We start from the raw sequence: 18,839 nt of genomic DNA, 5'->3' as shown, positions 1-18,839 counted from the left end.
CCAAGAGGCTAGTAATTAATAATAATTATCGCATAAAAAGTCACTAATCTTTTGTGCTTGTCTTCGCTCCTATTATTAACCAAAAGATAAACTTTGATCTTCGCTTCAAGGCCCTACAACAATGGAAGGTGGGTTAATTTACTCTGGATCTGGAAAAGGGTACAGAAACAAAATGCCGGCCGGCTTGACGGGTTTCGTCAAAAGCATGAACACTTCCATGAAAATTTCATTGGGTATGTACCACTTACAAGTTAGCTACTTAATTGCATATGATTAGCAGGTATCTGTGTGTGAGTGTGAGTTTGTGTGTATTCCCCTTTTGCAGGTATCTGTATAAGCTTCTTTATTATACTGGTTGGAATTCTTTTGATACTTAGTATGTGCAAGATAATTGAGTTGCTAAAACGCATTGCAACATCACAACACATATTGGCTATACATAATAATAATGCACCTTCCAAGTTAGCACCCAGAAAGTTTTCTGCACGAGAAATTTCTAGGGCGACAGATTATTTCTATGACGGTAGAATCATTGGTAGAGGAGGCAAAGGAATAGTTTACAGAGGAGTTCTACAAGATAAAAGCGTGGTGTCCATAAAGAAGTTCAAGTTAGACGTACCTAGTAGAATTGTCTCTGAAATCTTTGTTAAAGAGGTGACTATTCTTTCTCAGATTAAACACAGACATATTGTGAGGCTCTTAGGTTATTGTGCAGATCTGGGAGGAGAAATCCTAGTTTGCGAGTTCATCAACAATGGCACTCTTTACGAGCATATTCATGGAAAAAGCGAAGGATCATCAACGCTCTCATTCCAAATGCGAATGAAGATAGCAGTAGAAATCTCAGCAGCACTAGAATACTTGCACTCCTCCTCCTCTACTTCCAAGAATAAATCAATCGTACATCTAAATGTGAATTCGAAAAGAATACTATTAGATAAGAATTACAGGGCAAGATTGGCCAACTTTAGAGAGGCAAAAGTGATTCCTCAAGATCAAACTCAAATACAAGGTACCCTGCGAGGTTTAGCCGGATACTTAGACCCTGAAAGTAAAAAATCAAAAAAGTTGTCAACAAAGAATGACGTCTATAGCTTTGGAGTGGTCCTAGTTGAGCTACTGACAAGCCAGAAGGCATTTTGTGGTGAAAAGCCTAAGGGACAGAGAGGCCTAGCAAAGTTATTTGCTCGTTCAGTGGAAGAGGGTCGCTGGGATCAAATTCTTGATGGTAAAATAATCAAGGAGGAAAATTTGGAGACAGCCAAGAAAGTGGTTGATCTCGCAAAAAGCTGTTTAGGGTTGCAAAATGAAAGGCCTTCCATGAGAGAAGTAGCCATGAAGCTCGAGGTTATGGCGTGGGATTATTCAGCTGCTAAGGGACTGGCTAAGTTGAATTTCTCTCCATCTCCCAAAGAGACCGATGAGTTGCTTGGGTCACCTTCAAACGCTCAACTTCTTCATGTCAGACGTGAACATGATGAATCTTTTGGCCGTGCAGAGTTATACGAGGACAGCAGCTTGCAAAATCAAATCGAAATTAATGTCGAACTCGTATGATGATGGCCGATATATAATTCATTGTCTTGTTGCCAGCTATCTTGTGATGTAATGAAAATTGTAGCTTGTTTCAATTTGAGTCCCTTTTTTTTAGGGTAGACACTGCAAACCCTTAATTGATTTGCTGCTAGTGATGTATTGTAAAAACTCTTAACAAATATTAGCTTGTTTGTTTCAATTTGAGTCAACTTAGTTAACGTGGGTCGTAATGTGAGGAGGACGTGTATCTAATTCTAGTTTGCAAACGTACCGAATCTAAGAACTGATCCAATTCAAGTTTACATACGGTACAACACATTCATATATATGTATTAGAGAGCATCTCCAAAGAGCTCCTTAAACGAGCTTCTTAACTAAAATTTAGAGAAGTTAAAAACTTCAACTTCAACCATAATCTCCCTATCCAACTCTTAATAAAATATAGAGATGTCTAGCAATATGAAAAGAGAAAAGAACTTCTAGCAAGCACGTCTGATTGGAGATACAATTATCTTGCCAAACTTATAGTTTTAAACAAAGACTATGGGCTCGTTTGGGACTGCTTCTTTAGGAAGCACTTCTGCTCATAAGCGTTTTTATTATAAAAATATTTAAATTTTCCTAAGGAATCGAAGTGCTTTCTGAAAAGTACTTGGAAGTGCTTCCTATATAAAGAAGTACATGGCATGTGCATCTCTAGAACACCCAAATTGCTATTTGATTAAATCTTCATAGTGCTAATTGGATTTCAATCAAATTGCTATTTGATTATTATACCTTTAAAAATAATAAACCAGAAAATCTATCTACCTCGTTTTATCAAATAAATCTACCTACCTTAAAAATAATAAATAAAATAAAATAAAGTAGCTTATCTAATCGAAGTAGTACCATAAAAATAATAAAGGGCTTGTCCAATATAGATCCCTACATTTTCTATTTCCTAGACATATACCAATCATTCTATAAATCTATGTGTAAAACCCAATTTCAAATTTAAATGACTAGTAGGATATAAGAGGTCGTAGTATTCATGTATTTTTACATCGTTGCCACCAAACTTCATATTTTATTTATAATTTATTTCAAGCATTTCATTAACTGTCATAATTGTAATTAACACTCCCTATTAATAGCATATCAATCACCCCATTTCTTTTGGTTGTCATTCCCTCTCACATACCGCCCCCTAAAATTGCAAACCAAAAAAAATATCTGTAAATTACATATCCAATAATGTACCTATAAAAAAATATAAATATAAATATATACATATAAAATATAAATATATTATTTAAATAAAATATAGGTATATTATTTACCAATTTTTTTTTTTTTTAAAAAAAAAACTAAGTCAGTTACTTTGTAATTGAAATTTCCGTACATTTTTCATAAATTAAAAATAGGTACACAATAATTTATAGAAAATATAGGTACATTATTTACCCATAGGTAAATTATTTTTCAATATACCTATAAATGTGTATAGGTACATTATTTGGAGAGGAAAAATAGGTTCATTTAAAAAAATACGTACATTGTTTTACTAGGTATATTATTAGAGGAACAAAATAGGTACATTATTTGGAGAGAGAAAATAGGTTCATTTAAAAAAATTGTTTTTCATAAAACAAATAATAGGTACTTTATTCAGAGAAAAAAGCGTACATAATTTAGAGAAAAAAAATAGATACATTATTTAGAGAAAAAATAGGTTCATTTTAAAAAAAAGTTTTTCATAAAACAAACAATAAATAGATTATCAAAATATTTTTCAACATAATTAGAATGTACACTATTATTCATAAAACTATAATAAAATAGATTACTAGTAGTATAATTCATAAAAGGAAAACAACAACACAAATTTATTTAATAAACCAAACGTTTTTTTTTTGTCATAAAATAAACCAAAACGTTTCTAATATGTTAATGTTGATTTTAATATTTAATTTCAAATAAGTTTCTAAATTAATTCCTACATCCATTACAACCATTTCAAGATCTTTCCAAATTCAACGTGTGTCATTAGTTACACCTCCACATAACACGTTAACTTGTAAATACGGGTAGTTTTGGAATCCGAAAAATAGAATAAATCAGATTTTAAGCTAGATTAGGTAACTTGCTTACTTGGATCCTAGTTAGCGGATTTTACTTGAAAAAATTGGGTATTTTAAATAGAAAAATAAAGGAAAGGGTTGTAGGTGATTACAAATGAATTTTATGGGTCTAAGCTCAATTTACTAAATAATAAATCACGTGTAAACACCCAAATTATATCAATCTTCATGTTGCCGTTTGTACATTGTAACGTGTGGGTCGTCACGTGAAGATTGATTCAGGAGAACCTTAAAGTACACAACACATCGTTCGTACACAGATATATATGCAGTCCACATTTTATGTATATAGTTTATATTTATATTGATTAAAATTTCATTAGACAAGTGTCTTTTTTCTTAATTATCAACATCTTGGCAAGTTGTTGGAATGCAGTACTAATAAATCGCTAGTTGTCGTAAACAAACATTCTTAACTCTTGTCATGGAAACATTCTTAACTTCTAGTCTGGTCACCAAGTATCTTTTTGTAATAAATTCCTTCGTCTTTCCAACCTAAGCAAATAGTTTATTACCATTAGTTAATTTTGCAGAGTTTTTTTACACCAACACCTAGTGCCATTTTCGGTGCGCTAAATGCACTAATCTCTGTCACAAAATTCTATGAGGTTTTAAATTTTTCACAAAACCTCTTTCCATTGATTTTTCGTCCAAAAATTGATGATTTTATATATATAAATTATCCAACAGACAAAGTTAGCCTTTGAGATTAGATTGCACATACATTCATTGAGGTTAATTTTGTCATTTCCATAACTTTTCATTTATGAAATAATCATTTTTTCGGCGAACAATCAACGAAAAAGAGTTTTGTGAAAATAATTTGAAACTTCAAGGAGTATTTGTGTAATGTTTGAAACATCAAGGAGTTTTATGAAAACACCGAAAAAAAACTCAAGGGATGTTAGTGTAAATAACTTTAATTTTGCAACTACTCAATTGGCGCGAGAGGCATTGTTGCTAATTGGTTTGTTCCTAACGATGTAATTAATTGTATTTTGTTTCAATTTAAGTGGGTGCCTCGTTAAATAAAAGTATGTCAGAATACTGTACTTTTTTTTTTTTTTTTGAGATAAAGAATACTGTACTTTATTGTTGTTATAATGTGATTCTTAGAGCTACGTTTTTTAAACTAATAGGAGAGGCGGATTAGAGTTTTAAATATTTTGATACAAGCGATACTGAGGGAGGGTGATTAGAAAAAACATTTTAATTCTAGACTGGATAAAAAAAAATTTTAAAAAATAAAGTTATGTTAACATTGAGAACAGAATCTGGTCATGTCCCCAAGTCTTGTTGACGAGATTCGTTCGTCTCCCAACACAAAACAAATTTAGTTTTGGCAAATTGCAGTGCTTTCTAGTTCTCATGAAAAACATTTTTAATTCCAGGCTTTAATAAAATATGTTAAACCTAGCATCGAGACTAGATCTAGGCTCTGGAACTCTACACGCTTGATGGTAAAATAATCAAGGAGGAAAAATTGGAGACAGCCAAGAAAGTGGTTGATCTCGCAAAAAGCTGTTTAGGGTTGCAAGATGAAAGGCCCTCCATGAGAGAAGCTCGAGGTTATGGCATGGGATTATTCAGCTGCTAAGGGACTGGCTAAGTTGAATTTCTTTCCCTCAACGTCTCCCAAAGAGACCGACCAGTTGCTTGGGTCACCTTCAAACGCTCAACTTCTTCATATCAGACGTTAACATGATGAATTGTTTAATTCTACTAGTTCTAGTGGGATGCAAAATCAAATCGAAATTAATGTCGAATTCGTACGATGATGGCCGATGTAATTGATTGTCTTGTTGCTAGCTAGCAAGCTAGTGATGTAATGAGAATTTCGATTTTGGCAAGGTTCATGAAAAACATATGGAATTCAAGCCTAAGTCTTGGATAAATAAATAATAAAAAATGTTAAAGTTGGCTTCTAGAGTTCTGGTCTTCTTCCCTAATTAGTAATTTGATACCCCTCTTAAAAAAATATATATTTAGTAATTTTATAGCAGCTTTTGTTCCTTGTTTAGCCTTTTTCCTGGGCTTCTTTTTAATGATATGATTTTCGACCAAAAATTTAAAATAATAATTCTTTTTTAATAAACAATCCCCAGAGGAAAATTCAGTCAAAAAAAGAAAGTACGTACACAACATCTCCACACAATAATGTACAACCAATTACCCCACCGTCCTATCTTTTCCAACAAAGGTCACAACTAAGGCGGGGCTGCATACAAAAATACACACACACATGCCTTCACCAGATTTGTTTAATTGCAAACCAAACCTGTCCTTGGAAAAGTAATCGTGCCATCACTCTTTCCTTGCCATTTCTTCAAGAACCTGGCACCAAGATCATCAAATACTAGCAATCAGACAACGAAAGTACGTATGTACATAAGCATGCGTGTAGCCGCGGGTGGGAAAATAACATCTTATTACTACACACATGCCTTTATTATATGCACACCTCACCAAAAAAAATATTAAAAATAATAATAATTAGTTGCACATACATAATAATACTAACCAATTCGATCACCAGGCTGAACCCTTGCCAAGTCTTCGGCCTTAAGAACCAGAACTTCAACTTCACCGATGGCCCAAAAACTAAAAGGAGAGGGGGGCAATTCGGCAGGAACGTTAGCTTCCGTACATTTAGATCGCATCCAATGTTGTATAAGTTCATCTCCACTGTGATTTGGACGTTCTCCTTCTCTGATGTAATGTTTCGAGCTCTCGTTTGTCACTGACACAACTCCACCGACGATGAAGAACATCATTTCCATTTGTTTGTCCTTCAGAATAATGTACTCATCTTTATACGTTTTTTTGGTAAGATGGTCGCATATTTCTTTCAACACTTCCTCATCCATAGCCTCAAGGCTTTCCACCTATGATATTATTGGAGACCATATTTATTTAAGGCAAAGGAGAAATTAGAATTATGATTAAAATATATAGGATATATTATAGGTCTAGTTCTCTTCATCCAGAGGAACTTACATTCTTTAGGATGGTCAATGGTTCTCGAGGCTGATCAGAATCTGTAGCGAGGGCGGTTTCCATGCTGAATTTCGACCTGAATTGATCAGAGACTACACTCTTCAAGTCGTCGGCTTTGAGAGCAAGGATTTCGACAGAACCACCAAGCACGCCGCATAGCGCAGAACCAGGTGATAGAGGTAGTTTGGCAGGAAAGGGCTTGTGTGATACCCAAGTTGTAACCCAATGTACAAGTTCTTCACCGTAGAAACTTCCTATTTCACAGGTTTTTTTAACGTTCACGTCCACAGCACTATCGCTTTCAATTGATACAACTCCTCGCATGACGAAGAACATCATTTTAAGTGGTTTTTTCTCTTGAAGAATATGGCGCTTGGCAACATTGAAGTTCATGGGCTTAAGGCACTTGGATATTGCTTCCAACACTTGTTCCTCCATTTGTTGAAAGATTTCCACCTAAAATTATATAGATGTGACATTGTCAGTTAAGAAAAATATAAAGCATCTTCTAAAAGTTAGTACTGGCTAGCTAGGATGATATATAATGGTTTTAATTGGATGTGTCTTCTTCATTAAGTTCTAATTACTTTGCTTGATATATATATAGTACTGCAGATGGAGCAACTTACTTTCTTTAGCCAAGTCAACCGGACATCTGAGGGAGAGGCAAAATTGCGGAAATGCGACATGAACCTAGAGACTACACTCTTCAAGCTCTTGGACTTCAGTATGAGGACTTCAGCATCATCTGAGACTACTTTAACAGTGCAGGTCGACAAGGGTAATATGTTAGGAAAAGACTCATCCAGTACCCACTCAAGAAGTTCTTCTCCAATAAAATTTGCTTCGGGAGGGTTCTCATTTTTTGTTACCTCTCCCCTCGTAACGAAGAACATCATACTAATTGGTTGGTTCTCTCGAACAATATAGTCGTCGCGTTTATAGCTAACCGAAGAAAGATGATGAGACATTGCTTTCAATACTTGTTTATCCATAGTTTCAAGTTTTGGCACCTAGGATTTGACACATTATTAATTTCTCAAACATAAAGAGAACATTATATAAATCAAATAAGTAACGTCATTGTATATACGTCTTCTAAATAGAGAGGAGCTTACTTTCTGAAGAATAGTTACCACCATGCGCAAATCGTTGATAGACCGCCTGGAACTAAAGCCCAAGGTCGCCATGTCTGTGGCAGAGAGAACAAGGGCTTGAACATCATCAATGGCCCGAACAGACTCGTTTATGGGTTTTGCATCACCAGAGGAAGTCCACAACGGCGAAACTAGAAGTTCCTCTCCATAAAGATATCCTGCGCCTAATTGCAACTGAGAATTTTCCTTTTCAATAGTTACACGTCCGTCCACGATGAAAAACATCATTTCAAGTGTTTGATCCTTCTTAATAATGATTTGTTCAGGAGTGTACTTCTTGGGCTTAAGCTTCTCAGAGATTTCTCTCAAAACTCCTTCGTCCATGTCTTTAAGTAGTGGCACCTAGAAACAGATACAATATTTTAGAAAAATAATCAGCAATTAAAAATCTAATATATATATATACACACATTTTTAACATTAGTACATATTGGAAATAACAAAAATATATTATATAAAAAAAAACCATTAATACGTATTGGAAATACAATGATGATCCATGAATGTAGGCTTAGAATATAGATGGTTCGGATCGTTGAAAACAAATATGTAGGCATATATATTGTATAAACTAGCTTCTGAACCTACCTTCTGCAGCCTTCTGAACGGGGTGCAACTTTTGATATATTTGGGGGTAAGAACAGAGAGGATTTCCTGAACCACATCAATATCCCAGTTTTCTTCAAGTTCTTGTCGTACCTTGTCCATGATCTCCGGCATATTATGCAGGGGGATGCCATTTTTAGATAACCATGATTCTACTTCTTGGCCCTTTACTTTCATCTTCGTTTCAATTTTCATCTTGCGTCTGTGCGACTCTAACCTTTCAGTATCTAACTGCACATAGGTCTATTTCACAACAAGAGGTTCAGTTCATTGATTCTAATTTATATATACACACATTGACCCAAAAAAAAAAAGACACATAGATATATATAGATGGGTACTCAAATGAGAAAAATAAATAAACATATATCAGGATCGCTGTAAGCTTAAGGATAACTTTTTATATACAGATATTCAGCGCACCAACCTGCAAATTTCCAATGAGATATACAAATAGTAGCAAGCCGATTATAGATATAAAGGCCACAAAGAGGATTTCCCATGTATTGAAACTCGGCTGGAGATTTGAAGCAAGAGAACTGCAAAAATGAAATGGATCACAATACATAAGATAAACAAATCAAAAGTTATAAAGATACAAGAATTCTATAGTGAACTTGTCTAAGGTTTTTAATTAATGAGGTCCTATCTTACTGTTGAATCAAACTAACCAATTTAATCTAACGGCTAATCAATTTACCCTCATTATAGAATGACTATAATGTGTTCAATGTACGGAAATCTAAGATCATTTCTCTAGTTTCGGACCCAGCATTTTGTCCATGTAGGGCATATAAATTACAACCATCCTAGAAGGAAAGAAAAAAGTTAATTGTATTCATCTTTACATGGAACACATTATGATTATGTACTTATTAATAACTTTCTTTGGGTAATTAAACAAAATACTATGCAAAGAGTACTTTTTTCGACAAAGATACTTTATTACAACCAAGTAGAGAGAACTACCAGCACTTCAAAGGCTAGTTGATTACTATTTGCTTTTTTATTTATTTTTAAATAACAAAATTCTCTAGATTGCAAATTTAGATTTTTATTTATTTGTAATTATAACTCAATCTTTAATATCAAAGGGTCTCACATTTACAAACCTCAAATTTCGCAGGCCCCAACAAAAACTGTTCAAATACTTCAGGGGATAGTTTGTTGACCACAAAACACCTGACTGAAGGATATTTAGATATATACCAAAATCAAAGAGAGTTGGATTTTGTGGATTTATAGGGCATAAATCATTTAGAACCGTAATATTTCTCAACGTATGGTGATCACGGCAATCAAAAGTACTAGCGCCACATCCATTTTCATATCGACATGCGTGTTCCCAACAAGTTATTAGTCGCTGCACAGCAAAAAAGTACCAAAAAGCTCCAAGTACCTAAAGAAACCAACAAGCTAGTTAGAATGAACTTTTGAGAAAATTTTAAATGATGCTAATAAGTTTTCATGAGAATAAAATTTCAAATTTGTTAAAAAAAATTGATGCTGACAAATTTTGTGAGGATTCGCCTCACAAGATTGGTTCTCACAGAAGTTATTAGGATCGTTTGTGTTTGCAAGTTGTTGATGCCAAATTTCATAACACTGTCAAAAAGTGTGTAAGAAATAAAGCTCAAAATATCTGAGGAGGTAATTGGACTCAGATGGCTAAAGCTCAAAGCACCTTGCCTGCGTTTGAAGAGGCTAGACAAAAAGGCAATGAAGGCCGACCAGGACCAAAAGAGGTATACAAGACCGAGCCTAGTGCGCCCACTTAAGGATCACAGAATATTCTATTGACGCATGCTTTCACAAAAATGGTGAGACTACTCCGAAGATATCACGTCTTAGGCGAGTCCAACATCGAAAGATAACCAAAGTAAGACCCAGCTTTCCTTGTATGAAAGGGAGAGTACTTTTCACCTAAAAATGTAATATGAACTTTCTCTAGATTTGATGGAAAAAACCTAACTTAAGAATTAGAGGGCGTTTGGTGGCTCCACCACCACCTCTTTAGTGACCATTTCTTGTTTCCTTTCAGAAGCAAGTTGAAGCTATCATCTTACTTGGCCACTCCAAGTAAGGCCAAGAAAGCATACAGAAGTACAGAACCCATCTAAGTTCATTTCTTGAAGAAGAGTTGACTTGATCTGACTCGTCCTCATTGGTTGAGCAAAAATCATGCATCAACACAAGTATAATTTGATACAAAGCATATATGCACCTTCTATTGGTGGTGTTGTTGTTACAATGTTCCCTCAAATAAAAACTTAAATAAATGGTTTGTTGAATTAAAATTCGTAGTGGACCCCTTAATTCATCACTCAAAATAGAGTTATTTAAGATATCATGCAATGCTAGTTTAATATTTATTTAAATTTAAGGACATTGTTTGCCTCTTTCTCAACAATGAGACATTATTATCAAACATAGTTTGACATATATGCAAAAATAATTCATAAAATATACAAAAAGATATTTTGTTTGCATACATGTCAGATTGTGATTAGCAGGAAAATAGAAGTTCTTACTTGCATGAAAAAGAGACAAGTATTTTCCTTATGTAAAGTAAAATAACTTTTTGAAATTAAAATAAATTATAATAAAAGTGAAACTTACATGACTAGCCAGAATGTAAAGAAAAAAATTGAGTAAGCCTTTAACCCATAATGCCATATGTCCTTTGAAAGGTTTTTTAGCTTTTTTGCATGATAGATAGATGCGAAGAACTCGGGGTACATATTGCACCATAATAAGAATGTTCATAATATGCTTCCCGAAAGATCCTCCCCTCATTTTCAGAAAGAAAAAGAGAATTACCACCTGGAAACATAGCAATGTTAATATCGACTATTTGGAGCAAAATCTCTTATATATTGAAATAGCACTGCATGCAAACAAAAAACTGTGAATTACCAAACAAAAAGAGAAAAAAAGGAAAAAAAACAGAAACAGTGAGATTGGAAAAGCAATTAACTCGATCTAGAGTACTAGTCCAGATCAAAGCGAGGGCTTTTGTCCATACCTGCGGAAGAGGAAGAATAGCTAAAATGTCAACTATGATAGACGACTGCCATATCTTCTTAGCTATACTTGACTTTGGCAAGTATTCATTCCTTAATTCAGTTAACTCGGAGGAGGAACTTTCCGGAAGAAATAGATTCATAAAAGCTGGGCAGGTTTTAAATCTACAAACTTGCAAAATAATTCTGCAAACTTGAAAAATAATTCTGCCTATATAGAATAGATCAGTGAACGATCGTGAGACAAGAGCTGCAATCATTAAGGTGTTGTCCAACTTCATACACTTGATATCTTGGTTGAGCATGGGAATGTAGAGGAACAAAGGATCCAGTAAAACGCCAAGCACACATGATGATATAAATATGTTGTTCAACCTTGCTGCATTTAAATTTGGATCATAGCTACTGCTGGGCAGAACACAAAGAAAATTCCACCGCCTGTCGGATTGAGCAGAACATTTAAGGAAAGGAACCCAAGTAACAAAATTCTTATCCAGATTTAAGAGAGACAGAAGAAAAAGTTTAATACGTACTTCAACAACTTTCTTCACAGTTCACAAGAATGTGAAATTTGCATGCATACGTATATATAGAAACTAACCTTGCAGCTTTGTCTTTCCGGTTGTCTGCAACTGCAGTTGCTTCATCTTTCTCTTCCATCTTCTCTACAGCTGCTTCAGTTGTCTGGAATTTGCAATGATGGAGCAAATCCCTTTTAAATCTTAAATTCTCTACAACTGAAGTCAAGTTATAAATTTATAATAAGACCAAAGAAAATATATATAAAAAATAGTGAAAGTTATAGTAGAATGGTAGATATATGTAGTGTAGATGCTGTTGGGGGCTGTCTTCAGCCTCGTTTTGAATCTTCTTGAATGCGCCTGGGCTCCATCCACGGGCACTAAAGGAGAGACTCTTTTCTTTTTTTTGGCAGCAAGCGAGTGAGCTATTTTGACAACGAAAAATGTCAGTGAGCAATTGTATTAGTTGGTAGAATTAATTATTGCTCGAGGCTATCAATATTATTATGTTAATATTATTTTTGGGATAAATTTCAGTTTAGTATCTTAAAGTTGTACATATTTATCCCAATGTTTTTAATTTTAATAATGAAGTATCCCGATATTGAAAATTTGTTACAATATGATTCTACTATTGTCAAAAAATTTGTTAGGATTTGAGTTAGAGATTTCCATAAAAAGAGGTGTCATTTGATCATTTATATTGTCTCTATAATTGTTTGTCATTTACAAAATTCGACATATATAAATCTAAACACTAAAGTTATTAATTGTCAGAAATTCAAACGACAAAGATTTAAATTCCATCATTTTAGAATTGTGCGTAATTTTCAATTCATTCATCCAAATGAAAGATAAAATCCAAATAATAACCCTTTGCAAACACCTTAGTTATCAACATTTTGGCAAGTTGTTTCAATTAATTGCAGTAGTAACTACTAGTAGTCATAAACAAACATTTTTAACTTTAGAATTCACATTAGATCTAGACTTCTAGTCTTATCTTGTCCCCAACCCAAGTCTTTTTGTAACCATTTCCTTCGTCTTTCCAACCAATAGTTAATTTTGCAACTACTTCGATTAGCGCGAGAGGCATTTTGTTGCTGATTTGGCTTTGTTCCTAACGATGTATTTTGTTTCAACTGTAGTGAGTACCTCGTGAAACAAAAGTATGTCAGAACACTTTAACTTTATTTTTTAATTTTTTATGCAGCATAACACTTAACTGTTGTCAATGTCTGTCATGTGGTTAGAATGTGAAATTTCTTTCAATATTAAATATAATTAGATTAATCAGTTCCGTTCATCAAGGTGCAGGGAACTTAGTGGTCACCTGCCTTTAGATATGATCCAACGGTACATAATGATTCAGGCCTCAATTTAAGAAAAAATAATTTTACTTTAAAAAAACACTGGCCTGGGTTCAATTATAGCGAAAAGAAATTAAAGCTGACCCAAGGGCACGGCTGAACCCTCTTTCTCTCCCTCCTCAAGTTCAAGTTTTGCTTTTTCTTATTTCCTTTAAGAATCTGTTCTTCCTCTTGAACTCAATCTGGCAAAGAATCCTTTAATGTGTTGTAACTATTTTTTTTATAATGATTTTCCTTTCCTTTTCAACTTCACTACACTATGGTTTTCTGGATAATTGTTCAGAATAAAACAAGAATAACTGTTTTAATAAGAGAGAAAACCCTAGCCCAAAAAGAAAGAAGGGAGGCGAAGGAAGGCGTTTCTGGAGATTGAATACGATTAAAGAAGGAGAATCCTTCATTATTTTTCAGTATAATTGAACTTTTAGCCAATGTTTTTAGTATAAAATTATTATTTTTTCTCAAATAGAGGTGACGATCCTTAATCACCATTGGATTAGATCTAACGGTTGGTGATCACTAAGTTCCTGGCACCTTGGTGACCAATAATAGAATTGATGGGTCCAAATAAAATTACCTTTTGTTATACTGTTATTTTTGAAGTAATAGAATAATTATATAGATGACCCCCCGGTAGTAACTAGAAGATTGGAACATACAATTTACAAGACCATAATTTCCACTAACCCCGCGTGCCAATTTTTACCGCGCACGAGAAGTTGAGAAGAGAATGCCGCAAACTGTTAAACAAAAGCAAATTTTATTTCAAGCTCCCCCTGAACTTTTATTTATTCATATAAAAAAAGGCAAATTTTATTTAGCGAACTAGATATTAGTCATGGAGTATAATAAAAACTAGTTATTACGTTAATATGAAAAAATGTGAATTTATCATATTCTCTTTATTTAATTAATAATTTCAATTCTTAAGATTTGCATTAATCAATGACATTATCTGGTATTTTAAATATTTCATTATTCTCTACCTTTTGGTTTGCTTTTAATTCCAGCTAGTTGCAATAAATAACTAAAACATTTTAATTCTTGACTTGGATTTTTTAAAAAAATGTTATGTTAGCATTGAGAATAAAACCGAGTTGACAAAAAAGTCAAAAACCGAAAATCCGGAGCCGAACTGCACCCAAAAAAACTGAGTTGACAAAAAAGTCAACAATCGGTCAAAAACCGAATCGGACCGGTTTGGACCGATTTTGGATCCGATTTTATATCTTTAAAAACCAAATTGGGCCAAACCGAACTGGTCAAATTAAAAAATATATAATTTCAATATTTATTTATATTCAATGCTATATTTTTAATCTCATAACTAATATTTATCCAAGTTCAATTTCAAAACATCTCTCCTTTCTAGCTTTAATATTTATTTTTATATGAAATTAAATAATTTATTAATTTTCAAGTCAAATAAAATAAAATTTCAGTTGAAATTTGTATTAAAAAATAATTTGAAAATAATAATTTTAATAATCCAGTTCAAAACCGAATTGAATAGGAACTGAACCGGAATCGGTTTAACCCAAATTGAGTAGTTTTTGAATTTTTTTGTTAAAATTGAACCAAACCAAACCGAATAAATAGTATCAAATTTGGTTCTAATTTGAAGCAAAAACCGGTCCAAACCGGACCGTGCGCATCCCTAGTCTTTGTTGACTTCGTCTCCGAAATGAAAGCAAATTTCATTTTGGCAAGATGTGTGATTTTATAAATTGCAGTGCTAGCTAGTTCTTATGAAAAATATTTTTAATTCCAGGCTTTAATAAAATATGTTAAAGCTAGCAAGCATCGAGACGAGATCTACTTCTAAGTCTTCTCCTTTTCCTCCCCAACCAATGCAAATTTCATTTTGCAAGTCCTCATGAAAAACATTTTTAATTCAAGGCTTGGATTATAAATAAAAGAAATGCGAAAGTTGTTGGCTGCCAGACTTCTAGTCTTCCACCCAAGTCTTCTTCTCATAAATTTGTTCGCCTCCCAAACGCTTGGCCATGGACTAAATTTATATATATATTTGCTCGTTCAGTGGAAGAGAGTCGCTGGGATCAAATTCTTGATGGTAAAATAATCAAGGAGGAAAATTTGGAGATAGCCAAGAAAAGTGGTTGATCTCGCAGAAAGCTGTTTAGGGTTGCAAGATGAAAGTGTTAGGCGTTTAGATGTCTAACCCATTAAAGTGTGGTCTTATAATCATCAAAGGATTCTAAAGACTTGATATCAATTAGGAGTTTAAGTGCAACTAAACTGGCAGCTCTATTTAAGTTAGTGTTTTAAGGCTAATATAAGAGCTAAAAGGATTCCTATTTAATTGTGGATTAGAAGTTATAAACCTAATGCAATAAGGATTTCTTAAGAGTTTCTTGATGGGCAAGACTCTTAGGTAGATGCATATAAATACAAGTGCCTCTTGTATATTCTTGATGTGTGTTCTATCATGTGTAGTCATTATAGTTTACATGTGGTATCAGAGCCTAGGCTGCATATCTTAGAACCAAAAGTTTTCTCCAATCTTTTTCTGCCAAAGGCGTTGGATATTTTGATTAATTCATGAAAGTAACCGATAGTGAATGGTGTACACCCTTCCCCTCCAGAAAATCTAGTCTTAGATTACAAGGACCCGTCTGCACCACCTCCCTCTGAAACCCTAGCTTCTGATTCTCAAAACTCTCCCAAAATCACTAGACTGCTATCGATAATGGTAATTCAAATGACAACAGCAAGAAGCTTTGCTCTCAGACCCGATATCCAAAAGCCGTGGCTGTCAGAGAATGGATTGACAACACCCATAGTGGCACCGACAGAGATGGCTCCGTTGGGGAGGAGAAGACAACAAGCAGGCATGTTGAGCTGAAACCAGTGATTTAGTTATCAGATTTCATGGAAGGTATTGAGTTTGATCCAGAAATTCAAGTTCTGAATAATAGGCAACACTAGCATGAAGCTTAACACCGCATTCAGACCCGTTAAAAGGTAAAGTCGCCTATTTATTTTGGTTCAGCTCTAAAGATGATTAGATCCTAAACTTTTGGACAAATATCCCTAGAAATTAGAAAACGAAACATAAGGGGACAAATTAGCATAAAGGCTGCTTGCATCTTGCTTTGGGAGAGTCAATCAATCATGGATATAGTTGGCATGCATAATTTCATATATGGCATATCAGATCTTATTAAAAGAATTGACACATTGGATGCATGCTCACTTTCTTATGAATTAATATAAGTAATTTTATTCCAGCACTAAGCTAAATGCATTAGATCTCATTCAAGTTTGACATGTTTTCACTAAGGCTGATGTCGAAAAACATGGAATCATAATCAAGAGTACTTGTGCTTGGCTTGCAATCTAGCTAGAGAGATATAGAATAATTGCATATTTTACAAAGGCCTTTTTAGTCTAATAAACGCTGCTTATGTTGGGTAGTTTTAATCAAGCTGATTTCTAGGTTTTCAAGTAAGCATAGCAAGTGTACATATATGCATAAAGGTTTAAAGCACTAAACCAGAAAGATAAAAATCTAAAAAATAAAACCTTTAAAGTACATGTTATTTCTTATATTTGACGTGGCATTAACATATTCTATTAAGCATGTCATGATATAAAGTTCTTTATCATTATTCATGCTTGAAAGTCTATTGATCAAAGACTGGAGATCTCAAATATTGCATTAGTTAAGCGAGCCACAGCAGCTTAACTATTGCAGATTCAGTTTCCAATCTAAAGATTGATCAATAATTGCATCACAGCTAGTAGCCTTTTGTGCTATTTTCATCCATAGATGAAAAGAATACAAATTGATGACAGATGTGATGGAACAACATAGAGAAAGGGTTTGTGTAAACTAACAGGAAATTTCTTGATCCACATATGAGAAATTTTCCTGTACAAGAAGTTTACTCATACCTAATTCGTCTAGTGTTTTGGAACATGTTTAACTTATGACCCACAGGTGTGAGTTAATAATGTTTAAGTAAAGCTTCCTGGGGAAAGTTTATCCACGTACATTAATGGTGGAGAGTGACCCAGAAGATAACACATGTGAATTAATATAGGAATTTCTCTCTATCCACATATGTAGGGATTTAACATACGAAAGAAATTCATATATCAACTATTTTGGTGATCACTAAAAACATGTTTGACTCTCAACCCACGGGTGTGAATCAATAATGTACAGATATTTAAGCACTATGAGACAGCTTATTCAGATATGTTTGTGTTTTAAAAACTTTTCGGAATGTCACAATGAACCTTAACTCCATTAGGTGCATATACGGTTTTGTTTTGTTATATGGATTGTAACATGATACGTGTCCTATTTATTGGTTTTGATAAATCTCACGTGCTTAAGTTGCTAATGATAATTTATTAATAGTGATCTTAAATAGTCATAAAAGTTGTTTTCATGACTCAAGGAAAGATAATTTTGGTTGATCATATAAAGGGAAACGTGAGCTATTTTGGAACTTTCTTGCTTGGCTAAATTGTTTGTTTATGTATGGACATGTTTGAGACTTGGTTGCTTTTTGTATGCATTTAAGTGAATGTTTTGTAGCATCAATGCAACTTCACATGTAAAAGGATTGATCTGTAGGTGATTTGGATTAAACCATGTATAGTTGAACTGATCCACATGTCTAAAAGTATTAATTCGTTTTTGATGGATTGAATCATGTAAAGTTGGCTTAATCCATAAGGTTGTGTTCATCATAAAATAAATTGGCTGTTCTGTAAGGTCATGCAATATGAAGCTTAGATCATGTTTAAGGATATTGTATTACTGATATTTCTTGATTGATTGAGTTGCATGGATCAAACTGCACTTTTGATTAAGGCTCACTGATTTTGTTTTGAATAAAAAGTGGCACATTGCAATATATAAGATACTCAAGGTACGTATGTTGCGTAAATACAGCTGCACCAAAATGGATTCAGTTGCATCCTCAACTTGTGATACTCGCAAGTGCACGAGCCGTTCGGTAGTATAGCGTATGTAAGTGCGAGGTCGATCCCACGAGGATTGGTGATTGAATGATTCAATTCATTTTCCCTACACAAAACAGAAATGAAAAAGAAAGGAAATAAATAAAACAAGGAAGAAAGAAATAACTAACTCAAGCAGATAAATTCCCAAGTTCAATTAGATTAACGGATTGATTCTAGCTAAAGTATGATTAAGCCATGGTGTTTGGTCATAATCTTGTGTTCCTAATTCCCTAATTTGATCATTTGTTGTCTAACCTAAAATTAAGCATTAGGAACCCATTAAGCATAGAAGAACAATTTAAACAACCAAGCATGTATCTAATCCCTGTTGTCGAATGTCCATACATACTCTTCCTATTCATAGTTCAATTCGAATTAAAGCATGGTGTCTACTCTTAATTCAAACCAAGATAGCTAACATGCAAGCCTAAATGGTGATCAATCATTCAAACTAGCATATTAACTTATAAGCATAATGAATAAGAACAAAAATCATAATTGAAAC

At 33.7% G+C, this 18,839-nt stretch overlaps 2 protein-coding genes across 2 annotated transcripts; one reads left to right on the top strand and one right to left on the bottom strand.

Moving 5' to 3' along the window:
- The first annotated feature begins 121 nt into the window (after positions 1-121).
- On the top strand, positions 122-1,557 carry LOC110745653 (wall-associated receptor kinase 1-like). The gene is made up of 2 exons (XM_021945776.2): positions 122-233; positions 326-1,557. The coding sequence occupies exons 1-2, from the start codon at positions 122-124 to the stop codon at positions 1,555-1,557; spliced, it is 1,344 nt and encodes a 447-aa protein (XP_021801468.2).
- Positions 1,558-5,781: 4,224 nt separating this feature from the next.
- Positions 5,782-12,102, bottom strand: LOC110745654 (cyclic nucleotide-gated ion channel 1-like). The gene is made up of 11 exons (XM_088248692.1): positions 12,044-12,102; positions 11,445-11,880; positions 11,039-11,242; positions 9,532-9,818; positions 8,847-8,958; positions 8,390-8,662; positions 7,775-8,155; positions 7,286-7,669; positions 6,657-7,112; positions 6,181-6,544; positions 5,782-5,993 (listed from the first exon to the last, which is right to left on the bottom strand). The coding sequence occupies exons 1-11, from the start codon at positions 12,100-12,102 to the stop codon at positions 5,986-5,988; spliced, it is 2,964 nt and encodes a 987-aa protein (XP_088104818.1). The 3' UTR covers positions 5,782-5,985.
- Between the last annotated feature and the right edge of the window lie 6,737 nt (positions 12,103-18,839).

The sequence above is a fragment of the Prunus avium genome, chromosome 2 (assembly GCF_965620075.1).
Source record: "Prunus avium chromosome 2, drPruAviu1.hap1.1, whole genome shotgun sequence".
Classification (NCBI taxonomy): Eukaryota; Viridiplantae; Streptophyta; class Magnoliopsida; order Rosales; family Rosaceae; genus Prunus; species Prunus avium.
This window is presented reverse-complemented; position numbering and strand designations above follow the sequence as displayed.